This window comes from Podarcis gaigeae (assembly GCF_964106915.1).
Source record: "Podarcis gaigeae genome assembly, chromosome: 9".
NCBI lineage: Eukaryota > Metazoa > Chordata > Lepidosauria > Squamata > Lacertidae > Podarcis > Podarcis gaigeae.
Window position 1 is genome coordinate 58740390 of NC_139685.1, and position 15642 is coordinate 58756031.

The 15642-nt window shown below is 43.5% G+C and overlaps 1 protein-coding gene across 1 annotated transcript in view; it reads right to left on the bottom strand.

The window, feature by feature from the left end:
- BANK1 (B cell scaffold protein with ankyrin repeats 1) overlaps positions 1–15642 on the bottom strand; it is a 175375-nt gene that overhangs the window by 96590 nt on the left and 63143 nt on the right. Inside the window, exons 6-7 of the mRNA XM_083756506.1 lie at positions 11923–12046; positions 4375–4571 (exon numbers count right to left, since the gene is read on the bottom strand). Coding sequence (XP_083612632.1) covers positions 4375–4571; positions 11923–12046 — 321 coding nt within the window. The remainder of the gene's footprint in view (positions 1–4374; positions 4572–11922; positions 12047–15642) is intronic.

The window sequence follows — 15642 nt, forward strand, 5'->3', positions numbered from 1 at the left end:
AATTCATTCATCCTCCCCCCAAAAAATAGTCTGGCCCCCCACAAGGTTTGAGGGACAGTGGGCCGGCCCCCTGCTGAAAAGTTTGCTGACCCCTGATCTATAACAGTCATTCTCGACACTAACTGTCAGTGGCTGGCTAGGATTTCAGACAGGTGTCTCCCCTAGCTCTATCTAAAGTTGCTTGGGATTGAAGTTAGGACCTTGTGCATGCAAACCAGATGTGCTACCACTGAGCTGTTGTCCTTAATGTGTTATGTAGACTTAGAAATATTTGAAGGTAAATTGGGGAAATTTGCCTAAGACAAGGAGAAAGGCTTACTTTTCATCTCTTCTACATCTACTCGTATAACAACCATACTGCTCTCATACCAGCCCCAAGAGGAAGGGATGCCATGTGTTTGGGCAGTGGCAGGGTTGGGCTTCAGTGGTGGAAGAGGATGGTTCATATTGTTACGTGGAGGATGGGCACTGCCAAGAATCCCTGCACCGTTCAGCCTTTGAGGCAGTTTTCCTGAGCTCTCAAAGTTTGCTTATGAGCCTGGCTTAGGAGAAGTTCACCATATCATTAGACCTGTACATCTTGAGTTGTTCCACGGCAGAAAAATCGAGCACTGCTATTGATGTTAAAATAAGCCCCAGGTTCAAAACCACTTGCATTATGTATGAGGACCAGCTTTAAAACTCTAATGGGGAAATTCCTGGAAGGATAAGATGAATCGTTAAGTTTGGCTCCAGGCCACAAGGAAAGAGTGACTGCTTTTCCATATTCCTCTGCATTATATTAGTACAGTGAAACGAAAGCATTCTGCAGTCATAAACAAATGAAGATAGCATAGATCAGCTATTTTCCTTTCAGCTGGTGAGTTCCAACCTCACAATTTCCAGAGGACCTGTAGTTCTAGCCTAACATTTGCTTGCCGTTTTGCAATAAGATTTCTAAGGGGGGGGGGAGGTGTTAGCCAATTCCTTTTGAGCCTATTGCCCAAGTCAAATCCAAAGTATTATGGACCTATGGATCTCCTGATGCTCTTGGACTCACTCCAATTCTCATTAGCCTCTATCAGGATGGTCAATGGTCAGGGATGATGGGAGTTGGAATCCAACAACATGTGATGGGTCACAGGTTCCCCACCCCTGTATTAAGGTAAAGGTAAAAAGTAAATGACCCCTGGACGGTTAAGTCCAGCCAAAGGTGATTATTGGGTGCAGCACTCATCTCGCTTCAGGCCAAGGGAGCCAGCGTTTGTCCACAGACAGCTTTCCGGGTCATGAGGCCAGCATGACTAAACCGCTTCTGCAAAACTAGCCATGGTTTTTTTAAAAGCAGTGAGCAAAAGGGGAGCCATTTTGCCCACCTATGTTCCTATCCACCACCACCATTCCAAGCAACAGATTTTGATCTGAGGACTTCTAGCTCAAATCTAGCTCCAGAGCACAAAATGAAGGCAAAAGGAAGGAGCAGCCTGCATAAGAACATAAGGAAGACCCTTCTGGATCAGACCAAAGGCCCGTAAAATCCAATTGTGTTTCTACAGTTACCAATCAGATGCCTATGCATAGAGAACAATGCACATGAGAACAATGACCCACTGCCACTGTTGTTGCATTGTTCAAATATATAAACTAAGTGGAAACAACTTCCCAGCTTTACTGAAAATTGTTCTGGCAAGAGCACAAAATCCTGCCTTTTAGTCAAAAAACTTCTGGCAACTGGCCTAGAGGTCTGAAACCCAGCTAGGCTCGGTTTCCTGCCTGCCTGGTTGGTTGGCAAACTGAAATGAACACCGCAGGAAGGTACTATAGGACAAACAGCTATAATTGCCTCAGAGCTAAGAACTAATCTGAATACTGCGAGGGAAGGTATTTTTTAAAAAAATGAAGGAACAGGAAACCCTTGTGTTGAACTGAAAGTTTTTTGGAGAGAATTTTCAGTTTGAGTTGGGTGGGGGTGAAAAGGGCTACCAAAGCTGGGGGCAATTTTCCATGGGGAATTTGTCAGAGGATTAAGGGGATTCAGGAAGGGGGCATTTTCATTAGAGACATAATGAAGATTTCATTCACGGACATTGCTGCCACCACATTCTGTGATGAAATGTAGTTGTTTAAAAGGAGTGGGTTAGGATCCCACCAATGGTAAGCCCATTCCTGCAACCCCTTTATAGAATTAATCACCTTGAAATATTGTCTAACCCTGCTCCATTGTCTAACACGCCCCCCTCCATTTTTAACCTGCAAATGGGATAGTGAAAGGAGGGGTGGGAGAAGTCATTTTCATTCAGCACTATATATTAGAAAAACAAAACAAAAGAGCAACACTAGGGGTGCCTGTCACTGTGACTGAAATGAAAATAAATTTAGAATACCACAAATAGGACAACCTATGCTCATTTTTAAAAAAACAAAAAACAACAACAACAAATAACAAATAACCCTGATCATTTAAATCAGGGGTGGGGAACTTCAAACCACACCCACAACCCAGTCACACACCACACTGTCACAGTGTTGCTTAGCAACCAGGCAGCATGGCGAAATCTCTTTCAGTGAGGTAGAATGTGCTCTGATTGGCTGATAGAGTTTTTGCTCTGCAAGTTTGGCCGAATGCCTCCCTTCTCTGTACAAGGCCTGATCTAAGAAAGACAAAAACATCTCTGTCCCTTTCTCCACAAATCACACACTGGTTTTGTTCAGTTTGCTCAGTAAAGTGCTATCAGGACTTTTCTTTCTGGACTCCATGTGCCTTGTCTAAGAGACTTAGCTAGCATGAGCTATGATCTACAAAATCCCCCCTGTCATTTTCAATACACTGTCATTTTCAACCTCAGCTTTGGGAAGCAAAGCCTTTCTTTATTTCTCAGGGTTGCATCAAAGAGACAGGAAGCTTACCTGTTATACACTGAACAATCTGCATGATGTGGTTTTTAACATGTACAACAATATGGTGGCTTCCATCCCCTGCACCCCCACATTTTTGGGGGTTTAACTGTGGATTTATGTTCTTTGTACTTGTTTCCCTTCCACACCACTTCAGTAGAGAAACAGGCCCTGCCTTACGCTGCCTGAGGCCAGCCTAGATGAACTCCCATAATAAGCTCACATGCTGGGCAAGCTGTTCTTTCTCCTTTCCTCCTTCTGTGATTAAGAAATGAATATGGACATTCTGGCTGCATAATGCAAGAAGCTGAGAAGGAGATAAATGTCTTTGGCAACACCAGTCCACTTAGGGGGCACAAGTGCATTTATGTCTCATTGACTCCAATGTGAAAGGTCTGAGCACAGGTTCTATTTTCTTTCCCATTGAAATAAGTGGGAATTTAAGCCTGCAATTCCCCCCCCCCCCACATATCTGGAAGAAAGCCCTATTGATCTCAATGGGACTGGTTCCTCAGTAGATATGCACAGAATAAAAACCTCGAATTAGCATCCTCTATCCTTTTAAATGTGTTTTGGGGGAGTCACTGGTTTGTTTTGCTTTCGTTCTTGTTTTCAGAATGGACTTTGTGTTTCTATCTTGCATTCTTATGCTGTGGATTGCCCTGAGATCTTCAGATAAAGGGTGAGATACGGATTTAATAAATAATAAAATAAAATAGAATTATAAGTGCTTCACTTTAGATGGATCATGCCTACATTTTTAAAAGGAAAAACAATATCCTATTATGTCATGAAAATTACACAGTTGTACAAAGCCTGTTTCTTTATTTTCATGAATACTGTATATCTGCCATCCCACAGGCTGGCATTGCAAATTTGGACCATTTAATCTGGAAAAGTGAATATTCATTTATAGTCCACCTTACTTCCTCAAATAAGGTCAAGGTGGTGTAAGTGGTTCTCCACCACCTCATTTAATCCCTACAACATCCCTGTGAGGTAGGTAAGGCTGAGAGGCAGTGATTGGCCCAAGAGCACCCAGTGAACTTCATGGTTGAGTGGGGATTTGAACCCAGGTTTCCCAGGTCCTAGTCCGATGGTCTAACCACTGCGCCACACTGACTGTCACTGCAATTGCTGCAAGTGGATCCAAGTCATTACCGCACACATCTCACAAAGCACAGAGACCTGGAACAATACATATTCTTATGGAACTGGGCTGTTCTTCTATGCTACATGCATCATTAGCAGAAATTCAGTGTGTGGAAGTAAAAGCCAATATATATCTGATTATATCACTGTCTCCTTCTTGTTCAGACATCCAAATGCAAATTCCACAGCAATGAATATGCGCCCCTTTCTTTAGGAAAATCAATATTCCTGGAATCCCTAAATAGGACAGTTGCCCCCACCTCTTTTGAACCAAAATGGCTGCACTGTGAGTTTGTAAGAATTTAGTTACACATTTTATATGAGTTCTATGGATAAGTAGGTACTTACTGACAATTCGGTGATGATTTTCTGAATCTCCTTATAGCCATACTTTTCTGCAATACATGCTGGGGTTTCTCTGTACTTATTGGCTATCCTGCAAGCCCGAATTGCGTCAGGACATTGGAGAAGAAATGCAGTAAGCTTCTTTAATCCAAATTTAGCTGCACAGTGGAGAAGAGTAGGAAGCTCTTCCAAGTGTGAGTCTGCATTGGGTGAAAAAGCAGGCATAAACAACAACAACACTTTCAAAACTTTTTTAAAAAAAGTTTATAGTTCATATTGCAAACTTGAGAGCATGGGGAAGGTCGTTCACAAATGAAGGAGTCATGTGGTATGGTAGACAATGGACTTGGGAGACCCACATTCAAATGCCTGATAAGACATGATGTTATGTGGGTGACGTTGGCCCTGCCTCACATAGCTGTTGTAAAGGAAACTTGGGGGAAATCTCTTTGGAGGGCGAAGAGGGGTGAAAATGTGATAAATGAAGAATTAAAAAAGCTATGGTTTAGGGGTCGGCAAGCTAAGGTCCGTGGGCTGGATCAGGCCCAATTGCCTTCAGGATCCGGCCTGCGGATGGTCTGTGGATCGGCGTCGGGATTCTGTGCCATTCCATTTCTCCCCCTCTCCCTCACACACACCATGCTACCACTGCCTCCCTTCCGCCTCCTGGCTTCTCCCCACTGTTAAGTTGTGGGTGAACATATCAGATGACACAGCGATTCTTCAGTCAGCTCTTGTTTATTCACAGGCCAGAACTGAACTGAACTGAAGAGTTCAGCTAACCTGCTTATATAGAGCTCAACTACAAAACAACAGTAACAACTTTCTGCAACTATCCAATCCCTGAACGTCACTTTCAATTCCTTATTTGCATATGCGGACCTGAATGAAAACTATCTACAGTATCCCCATGCTGGCCCAGGGTGAGAACTTCAGTACATAACACCCACCTAGCCTTGAGGAGGAAGGGGGCTGGGCTGGGCTGAGCTGGCTGAGCGCCATTTTAAGCAGCCCCTCTCCAGAGCCAGCCCTTTCACACCACTCCTATTCCCTCCGCCACCGCCCTGGTGCCCCTGGGGGCCAGAGAGCGGAGGGTACGAGCTCGCTTTGCCTACCCATGAGAAGCAGCAGCAGCGGTGGTGGCGGTGGCAGCCCCAGGGAAGGTAGGCTGGGGGTGGGGGTGGGGAGGAGGACTACTTGCTCCCCTCACCTCTTCTTCCAGCTCCCCGCCCCCCGGTGCCAGTTCTTCGGCCCGCCACAAGGTCTGAGGGACAGTGGACTGGCCTGCTGCTAAAAACTTTTGCCGATCCCTGCGTGTGGTTCAATCAGAACTTTCTGAATTGCCCTCTGTTTCCAGATTAACTATCCTCTCTAGTTACCATCTCTGGGTGTTCATCCTTGAAATGCAAGTCAAAAGCACATAGACTCTACAGTGGTACCGCGAGTTACAGACGCTTCAAGTTACAGACGCTTCAAGTTACAGATGCGTCAGGTTACAGACTTTGCTAACCTAGAAATAGTACCTCGGGTTAAGAACTTTGCTTCAGGATGAGAACAGAAATCGTGCTCCGGCAGTGCGGCAGCAGCAGGAGGCCCCATTAGTTAAAGTGGTGCTTCAGGTTAAGAACAGTTTCAGGTTAAGAACAGACCTCCAGAACGAATTAAGTTCTTAACCCGCGGTACCACTGTATACTGTACTGTAAAAGGATAGGGATGGTGGTGCATGCTCAGGTAGAGGATATCTTAAAAGCTAATATGGCTGATAAACAATGTGGATTCCTTCATTTTTAAAACAGAGGAAAGAAGTTCTACAACGTAAGCAGGCTATGGATATTTGTTCTCCATGAGTTTTAAGTGCACATTTCCCCTTTGTTGCCTAGTTAAACACAACATTTCTAGAGGGGATACACTGTAATAATTGGGCATATAATAGCTTCATTCCATGGCACAGAATTACAACTGCAGCTAAAATGTGTGAAGAATATCGGTTTGCTAAGCATCCAGATTATTTAGGGCTGTAATAGTCACTGAGCATTTGGGGATGCGGTTGTTAAGCACAGCTGCAAAATAGCAGGTCAAGAGCTCAAAGTATCCCTTTTATTTTGTTCCTGGGATGCTTGTGAAGAAGGTAATCTGAAATCAATGGATTGTTACATAGCACTTAATTGTTAACACCTGGAGCAGTGTCAATGGGGAGGGGGGAAGACAGAGTTCTTGCTCAGCATCATTAGGAAGACACATTTTTAAAGACAAGGGATAATTGCACAAAACAATCCACAATAGCATGGGTAGATTTCAGGGTGAAGGCAGTGAGGAATGATAACCTGTGTTTTGTTCATAAAACATCTAAGTTACCTTCCCTACCCTAATCAAATGCCCGACATGACACACAATGCAATAAAAGAGCCACACCCAAATGTTCAATTTAGGAACATAGGTAAAAGGTAAAGGGACCCCTGACCATTAGGTCCAGTCGTAACCGACTCTGGGGTTGTGGCGCTCATCTCGCTTTATTGGCCGAGGGAGCTGGCATACAGCTTCTGGGTCATGTGGCCAGCATGACTAAGCCACTTCTGGCAAATCAGAGCAGCGCACGGAAACACCGTTTACCTTCCCGCCGGAGCGGTACCTATTTATCTACTTGCACTTTGACGTGCTTTCGAACTGCTAGGTTGGCAGGAACAGGGACCGAGCAATAGGAGCTCAGCCCATTGCGGGAATTTGAACCGCTGACCTTCTGATCGGCAAGCCCTAGGCTCTGTGGTTTAACCCACAGTGCCACCTGCTGCCTTAAATTGAGTCAGGCCTTTGGTCCATCAAGTTCAGTATGGCCTACACTGACTGGCAGCAGCTCTCCAGGGTTTCAAGCACGAGTCTCTCTCAGACCTACCTCAAGACATCATGGATCAAAACTGAGCCCTCAAGCATACACCCCTAGGGATGGAAGTGATCTGTGAATTTTGATTCTCCCACTTTCTCATTTTTCAGTTTTCCACATTTCTGTAGCAATTAGCTATTTTATTTTAATTTTTTTAAAAACTCCTCATAAAATTTCAGCAGCATGCTAGTGTGAATTTTTCCTATTAAACATATTTTTGTATGCAACTTTGACTAATGTACAGATTTTTCCCCCGCAAGCAGTTTTCCCTAATGTGATGCATTTTTGTTTGCTGTTTTCACTGAAACATTCATTTAAATGCACATCCCCCCCATAGGTGTGCATTTTGCAAACGTCATTTCGCAGGAGAACTGCATTGTAAAATTTCGAAATGTGAGAATTTCAAAGGATGCCCATGTTTCAGTTGTTTCCCCTTGGGATAGGGACTTGTTTTCTCATTCTTCGTTAAGTGTCGTAGTCACACAGGTACTATATATACAACAAGAAGAACCTCCAGTTAAATGGATCTCAGAGAGCTGATGTTGAAAAACACTGCCAACGAAAAGTAAGCTAGATCAGGCTTCCTCAACCTCGGCCCTCCAGATTGTTTTGAGACTACAATTCCCATTATCCCTGACCACTGGTCCTGCTAGCTAGGGATCATGGGAGTTGTAGGCCAAAAAAACATCTGGAGGTCTGAGGTTGAGGAAGCCTGGGTTAGAAGGACCAATGATCTGGCTCAATAGAAGACAGTGTCATATGTAAGCCTTTTATCAGAATATTACAGTCCTCTTTTGCACTTGTATCCTACTACAGTGGTACCTCAGGTTAAGTACTTAATTTGTTCCGGAGGTCCGTTCTTAACCTGAAACTGTTCTTAACCTGAAGCACCACTATAGCTAATAGGGCCTCCTGCTGCTGCCGCACTGCCGGAGCCTGATTTCTGTTCTCATCCTGAAGCAATGTTCTTAACCTGAAGCACTATTTCTGGGTTAGCGGAGTCTGTAACCTGAAGCGTATGTAACCTGAGGTACCACTGTATTTCAAACTTAATTTGAAGGAGCATAAATATATTTTTAGAGTGCAGTAGATTAAGCAACCTTCACTATAGACCTCCATATGTTGTTAGACTCCAGCTCCCACAAATCCCAACTAACATGGCCAATGGTCAGGGATGATGGGAACTGTAGTCCAACAAAATCTGGAGGACCACAGGTTTAGATGATATTAGGATGAACCAAGTTGGGGATTTACAGCACATTCCCATGCATGTCTACTCAGTCCAACTGAATTCATCCAGGCTTACTTCCAGATAGGTGCATATGGGATTGCAACTGATATTCTTTTATTATCCGCATTTCTCTAAAAAAAAATAAAAAACACCTGCCCCTTAACTCCCCCGCTCTAAGTGTTTCAAACAAAAAAACAGCATTTCATGTAGGAAACGCTAGGAAGCAATATAGTTTGAGCTATTATCTCTAACACGTTTCCTATGTAGAAGAATCTTGCATAATTATATGCAATTAGACCTAACTTTGACGTTTGCCTTCTAGAAAGAAACACCCACAACCCACATATCTCCCCTGTGACGTATGTCCTATGGCACAGAAAGTTTGCTGTGCATGCATCATTGCAGCAGTTGATCAGCAGCATCAACTCAGGAGTCAGGCAGTCTTTGCTAAGCACAAGGGAAGGGGAAACAGGGCCGGGCCAGACGACCAAACAGCATTGTCAAATGCTGTATTATTCATTATCTGTTCAGAGGAAGAGGGTCTATGAAGGCAGCAATGAATGCAAAACCTCCTGCTGTGCTCCATATTCCCTGGATCTGATAGCAGGGATGAGGAACATGTGGCTCTCCAGATATTGTAGGAGTACAAATCCCACCAGCACCAGCCAGCATGGCCTATGGTCAGGGATGCTGAGAGTTGTGGTTCAACAACCTCTGGAGGGTCACAGTTTCACCACCTCCCTCTGTGCTGATGGTCCTTGAGCCAGGAATTCACATGCTTCTTATGTCTTATTCATGTTGTATTTGGTGGCGCTGTGGGTTAAACCACAGAGCCAAGGACTTGCCGATCAGAAGGTCGGCGGTTTGAATCCCTGCGACGGGGTGAACTCCCGTTGCTCGGTCCCTGCTCTGGGCACCTCAAAGTGCAAGTAGATAAATAGGTACCACTCCGGCGGGAAGGTAAACAGTGTTTCCGTGAGCTGCTCTGGTTCGCCAGAAGCGGCTTCGTCATGCTGGCCACATGACCCGGAAGCTGTATGCTGGCTCCCTCGGCCAATAAAGCAAGATGAGTGCTGCAAAAGAGTTGGTCACGACTGGACCTAATGGTCAGGGGTCCCTTTACCTTTACCTAATCCAAAGAATTCAATCTGTTTTATTTACATGCAAATAATCCAGGCACGCCTCCCTCCAGTGAAACAAATGAGGAAGCTACTCCAAGCAGAGGAAATGAGCTTTCTTTTTGTATCAGATTGCTTGATCAGTGCACTGATATAATCCTATAATCAAGGGAACTAGGCAGGACCTGGGGCTCCAGATGCAGTTCAGTCCTTTTCTATCCATTGTTTTAACTTAGGTTCAAGTCATTGCTTAACCCTCCCATTGAAAAGTGCTTAAATCCCTATGGCATCCTAACAGAAGGCATCCCTATGGCATCCTAACAGAAGGCTTCACTAGGTCACTGCAACAACAATCTTCCTCAGGCATTCAAAATGAACATGTGAAGATGGCAGGGGAGAGTTGTGCATGCAAACCCCACCTCAAGGTCCCCATCCCCACATTATAAGGTCCCTGATTGTTAGTGGATCTTCTGGATAGGGCTATTGTTGTATCCAAACGTGCTAAGTTTTTTTTTCTAGACTTATCTCTCGGCTTTCAAAAGCCTCTCCCTTACAAACCCAGTGAGTGGCAAACCCACATTTATTTCAGAGATGTCCTTTATTTTCTTCATCAATTCAAGAGCCAACACATGTGTTTTACTTATTAAGCAAAATGCACATTTTCTTGTTGTTATCTCTTACTGAATGGACAGTGCTTATTTCCCTCCCTTGTTCAGAACCCATTGTAATTACCAATAATTACTACTGTTGACCTTGTAAACCTACATCTTGAGTATCAGCAGAGAGAATCTGAATGCATGTGCAGCAATTATCTCCATAAAAACACAGTTCATCACAGCATGAGGCACTTGCATGACACTGCAATCCTTTCGAATCCAGATGCTCTGTGTTAAGGAGCCAGCAAGGAACATCTTCAGGTGGGGTTTCAGAGAATCCAGCTATCTTTACCCTACCCCATTCTTCTGACCTCCCTTTTAAAGAAAAGAGTTACTGGGAGTGGAGAAGTCTTACTCCTTGAGTCTGTTCTTAATTGCAACACGGCTAAAATGCATTTGCGTTCCTGAGTCCTCCTCAAAAAAATTCTCTGCTACTGATTCTGAGGTTGAATTTGGAACACTGAACATTCAGAGTTGGTGCTTGATGTACATTGCATTTATTTAGTCACAGTAGAAATTGTTATGACAGGTGGGATGTATTTGGAGGAAGAACATATGAGCAAAGAAAGCTGCCTTCTTCTGAGTCAGTGCATTGGCCCACCTACTTCAGCCGACAGTGACTAGCAGTGACTCTTCAGGGTTTCAGACAGGGACGTTCCCAATCCAGCTACGATCCCTATCTCTTCTAAAACACAGTGGCTCCAGACACTATCCATCGTGAAATTGAACCACACAATGCTTCTTACCTTTGGGACAGTTTAAAACATGGAGTACAATGGGTGCTCAAGAAGTTGGCCGGGTGTTTGCTAGGAGCACAGAATGCAAGGGTGAGGAACCAGTGGCCCTCCAGATCCTGCTGGATTCCAATTCCCATCATCCCTGACCACTGGCTGGGGCTGATGGGACTTGTAGCTTAACAGCATCTGGAGGACCATCGTTTCCTCATCCCTGACACAGCGTCGGGCTTAAATGAGACACAATTGTCACTCTCATTGTGACACCCTCTGAAGTCTCTCAGCCCCACTCACCTCACAGAGTGTTTGTTGTGGGGGAGGAAGGGAAAGGAGAATGTTAGCCGCTTTGAGACTCCTTCGGGTAGTGATAAAGCGGGATATCATATCCAAACTCTTCTTCTTCTTCTTCACCCAGTCACCTGTCACTTTCCAAAAATACAGGCATGCTCAGAACATGCCTCCCCCCGATAGAATTTCTTAGCTCATTATACGTATTGATTTAGTATTGATTATGAATCCCCTGCCCATGAGAAACCACCATACATTCAACTTTTAGTTCAACCTGCAACAAAATGCCACATTGAGGAGCTCTCTTGTTCAGCCATCCAACCAGTGCTGTCCTTTTCCAGGATTCACCAGTTCATTCTCCCCCTGTGCTTTTCTGTTTCCCCTCAAGAGAGCACTCCATGTCCTTTGACAACTGGGCATGTTCAGTCTTCATTGGCTTGTTCTCTCTCTCTCTCTCTCTCTCTCTCTCTCTCTCTCTCTCCTCCCCTCCTCTTGTAGTCCTGCTAAGACTTTCTTCTTCTGCATGGATGCTTTGGGCTACATACAGATCAGAAAGTAAGTTCCTTATTACTGTATCTGAATGGCCACCCTAAGAAAGGTCTTCTTTGGCAACCGAAGAGAGTAAGGAACTATATACAATACTTACCCGTCTGTCGATGATGATCCATGACTTCATTTGGAAAGGCGCTGACATTGTGAGAAATGATTGGACTTTTCAATAAGAATGTGAGAAGGTTATCCACTTTCTCAGCAGAGGAAAACTTGGAAGCCTGTGTAGTGAGGAGGAGAGAAGAGAGCAGAGTAACATGAGGGAAGGTGCACATTCATTTTATCATCCCAAAGCAATATACTGAACAAAAACAAGTTCATTTGGGGCATTTTACATCACTGAGGCTGGAAACAGTCAAAGGTTTGAGGTGGTTTGAGAAGACGGATAATTTCCTAGATGGGTTTCAGGGATTACAATGGGCAGAAGATCTCACAGAAGATCACAGTTTCAAGAAAAATGTTTCTGCTTGTGAAGGACCTTCTGGTTACTAAAGCAGCAGCTGCAATCTTCTGTGGAAGAGGTCTTCTGATGCTGAACCACCTACGCAAGTAGACTTCTCAGTTTCTGAAGGCTGCTCAGTGTCTGAATGGGTTCCTACTTCTTTTGAATGGTTTTGCTCCTTTCAAGAACACTACGAAATCCTGCCAAGCTTGCTTCCAGAGATGACAGTGGGATAAGTGGCCGCACTCTTATTATTATAAATTATTACATTTTTATACCGCCCTTCATCCATAGATCTCGGGGCAGTTCACAGCAGAAAAATACAAGATAAAAAAGCAAAATACATAATGAAAATGAAAGCAGAACAATAATCCCACAAACACATTTCAGGATAGGATATCAATCATCCAAAGGCCTGGTTGAAGAGGAATGATTACATCTGGCCCCTAAAGGTGTACAATGAAGATGCTAGCTAAATCTCTCTGGCGAAAGCATTCCACAAACAGGGAACCTCTGCGGAAAAGACCCATTTTCATATTGCCACTCTCTGGATGCACACAACAAAAGGCCTCAGATTATGATATCCACATCCAGGTAGGTTCATAGGGAGAGAGGTGATCCTTGAGGTATTACAGCCCTGAAACATTTAAACCTTAATAATAATAATAATAATAATAATAATGATAATAATAATAAAAAATTTATTTATACCCTGCCCTCCCCAGTCAAGACCAGGCTCTAACATCAAGTATAAAACAATTGATTAAAATACAACATAAAAACAAGATTAAAATACAACATTAAAATGCAGCCTCATTTCAGTAGAAACTCAAATAAAAAACTTTTTGGGGATGAAAACGTCAGCGCTCTCCACTGCAACATCTCCACCATTATCACTTTCAGCCCTGTACACCTGGATGCTGTCATTGGAGACCTGTCTCTGGATGCCTCTGCCTTGAATTGAGTGATCACCAGGGAGAGGCTTTCTTGGTAGTGGCGCCACAATTTGTACAACTCCTTCCCGTTATCTGTTGGCACGGTATGGAGTTGGGTGGCATTTAGGTGCCAGGCAAAGTTGTATTTTCCAAGGGCATTTAAAACAGCTTTTAATAGTTTACTGGCTCCTGCGGTTTTATTACTGCCATTATGCTGTTGCTGTTTGGTGGTGTTTTATTGCTTGATTACGTATATTTTATTGTTTTAATCTGATGCCTTAAGAATCTAACCCAAAAGTCAGGGTAGAATTATTGCATTAAAGAAAGGAAATTACTCTAATTACACGAATTGGCTCTGAAAGGTCTGCATTGTTCTCTGTTTGCTGCCTTGAACTATGCAAAAGCTGTGTCTCAGAGAGCCTGGGACACAGGGTCATTTTCCAGGGTGCCTAAGATTTTATCTAGAATGGATGTCAAGTGCCAAGGAAACTAACTCTCCCAGCCTTTTTGGATCTGACAACTGCATCCTAGGTACAATGAGCCCTCAGGCATATGGTTCACAGTCCGAATTGGAGAAAATACTTGGGAAGGATTGATGCTTGACTTGTAAACTATGCTATTATAAACTGGGCATAAAAAGCTACCTTCTACCTTGTCAGGATATTTGGCAACATCGGTGGCTAATACATTTTCTGCTTTAAACATGTTCTAAAATCCAAAGAAAGCTCATCTTCTGTCCCTTAATTCTGGGGTTTTAAATTATTAATGCAATAATGATTTTACGAGGTGAGTAAACTCTGGAAGTTCCATTTTGCTTTCAGTTTATGGCAGTGTACTTTTTAACAGAATAATAGTGTCCTTAAAAATGTGCGGTTGAAAGGAATTTACTACTGCCCTTAACCAAGTGCTAATAATGTAATGCATCATTTTTTATTAATCCTTTTGTTATGAACGTAATGCCTTAGGCGGCAGACATGGCAGATTTGTCACAGGAAAATGAGACTGTCTGAATTACAAACACAGCTATTATTTTTGTTCTTGCTTTGCAATTACGATATAGACATGTCAAGTGTACGCAGACTGGCCACTGTGGGACAAATGATATTTCAGGTCCTTTCCTCTCTTACAATAGATTTTCTTTTCCCATTACATGACATTGGCAGAGGCAGCCTGTGCACTACAGAAGCTTTATTCTCTATTATATGGTATGGCTGCACTCCTGAAGCGTAGAATAAGCTATCTGGATGGCAAATCATTTGCTGGATCAAACAGCTGCATGTGATTTGAATTATTGCTTTATAAAACAATTTGCACCTCTTAATATTTTTTTAAAAACCCCAAGCAGTTTGCATTAAAACAATACAAATGCAACAATATTCAATACAATTTGCTAAAATTAGATAAAAACAAAACACAACTGTTTCAAATAAAATTTATGAGTATAGCACACAAAAGCAGACATGTAGTAAGTTGACTGCATATGACCATTCATTGTTTTGCAAGAAGAGGATGGGACGGTGAGGTTGTTAACTACATTTCCTGTTGTGCTTCAATGATCCCTCCCTGCCCAATCAGGGGTGCTTTGCTTATGATCTGGGTCATTCACACAGAGACAATGGCTTGGAACCTTAGTTTCCTATCCCAATTAAACAAGGCTTATAGTAAATCTGCCTGGAAACAGATAGCAACTTGATGATTTACAACAGTACTGTAAAAGGGGGGCGGATATAATGATATCAATTCTGTAACATTATCAAGCCACTGTCAGGAGAAACAAATTGCCATACCAGGCCAAGATCACACAAATTTGTGTGTTCAGACCCAGAGACCTCCCCTCTAAATAAAGTCACACTTGACTCAATTTTTTGTTTTGGTTTTTGGCAGAATTTAGGCCACAACTTTATTGATTACAGAAGGTGAGTGGTTGCATAGGCTCTGGTTCGACTAGCTCCCTGCACCCTTGCAGGCAGCGCTGACGCAGGGTACCAGCATAGGTCAGCCAAGGGTGAACACCTGGGTAGGCGAAAAGCCAGGAACAGACTATGTTCACCTCCCAGATGCCCCCCTGGACTCAGGCATGGGCACAACCCCCTCTTGGGGGTTGACCAAACCAGATGAGTCCCTGGATTCCTTTAACAGGATACCCTTCACATAGGGATGGCGAGACCATTCTCCCATCCCTATCACCTGAACCAGTGCCTATCCGGAACCTTACAAGTTGTGACGATTTGCTACGCGGCAGGCGAAACCCAAATGGCAACCGCCAACCAGCCAAGTGGAAGGGGTGGCTAACACCCCAGAGGACAGGATCACACTTCAAAACGACCTTGACAGATTAGAGAACTGGGCCAAAACAAACAAGATGAATTTTAACAGGGAGAAATGTAAAATATTGCACTTGGGCAAAAAAAAGAAAAAAGAAAAAAAAGAGAGAGGGGCA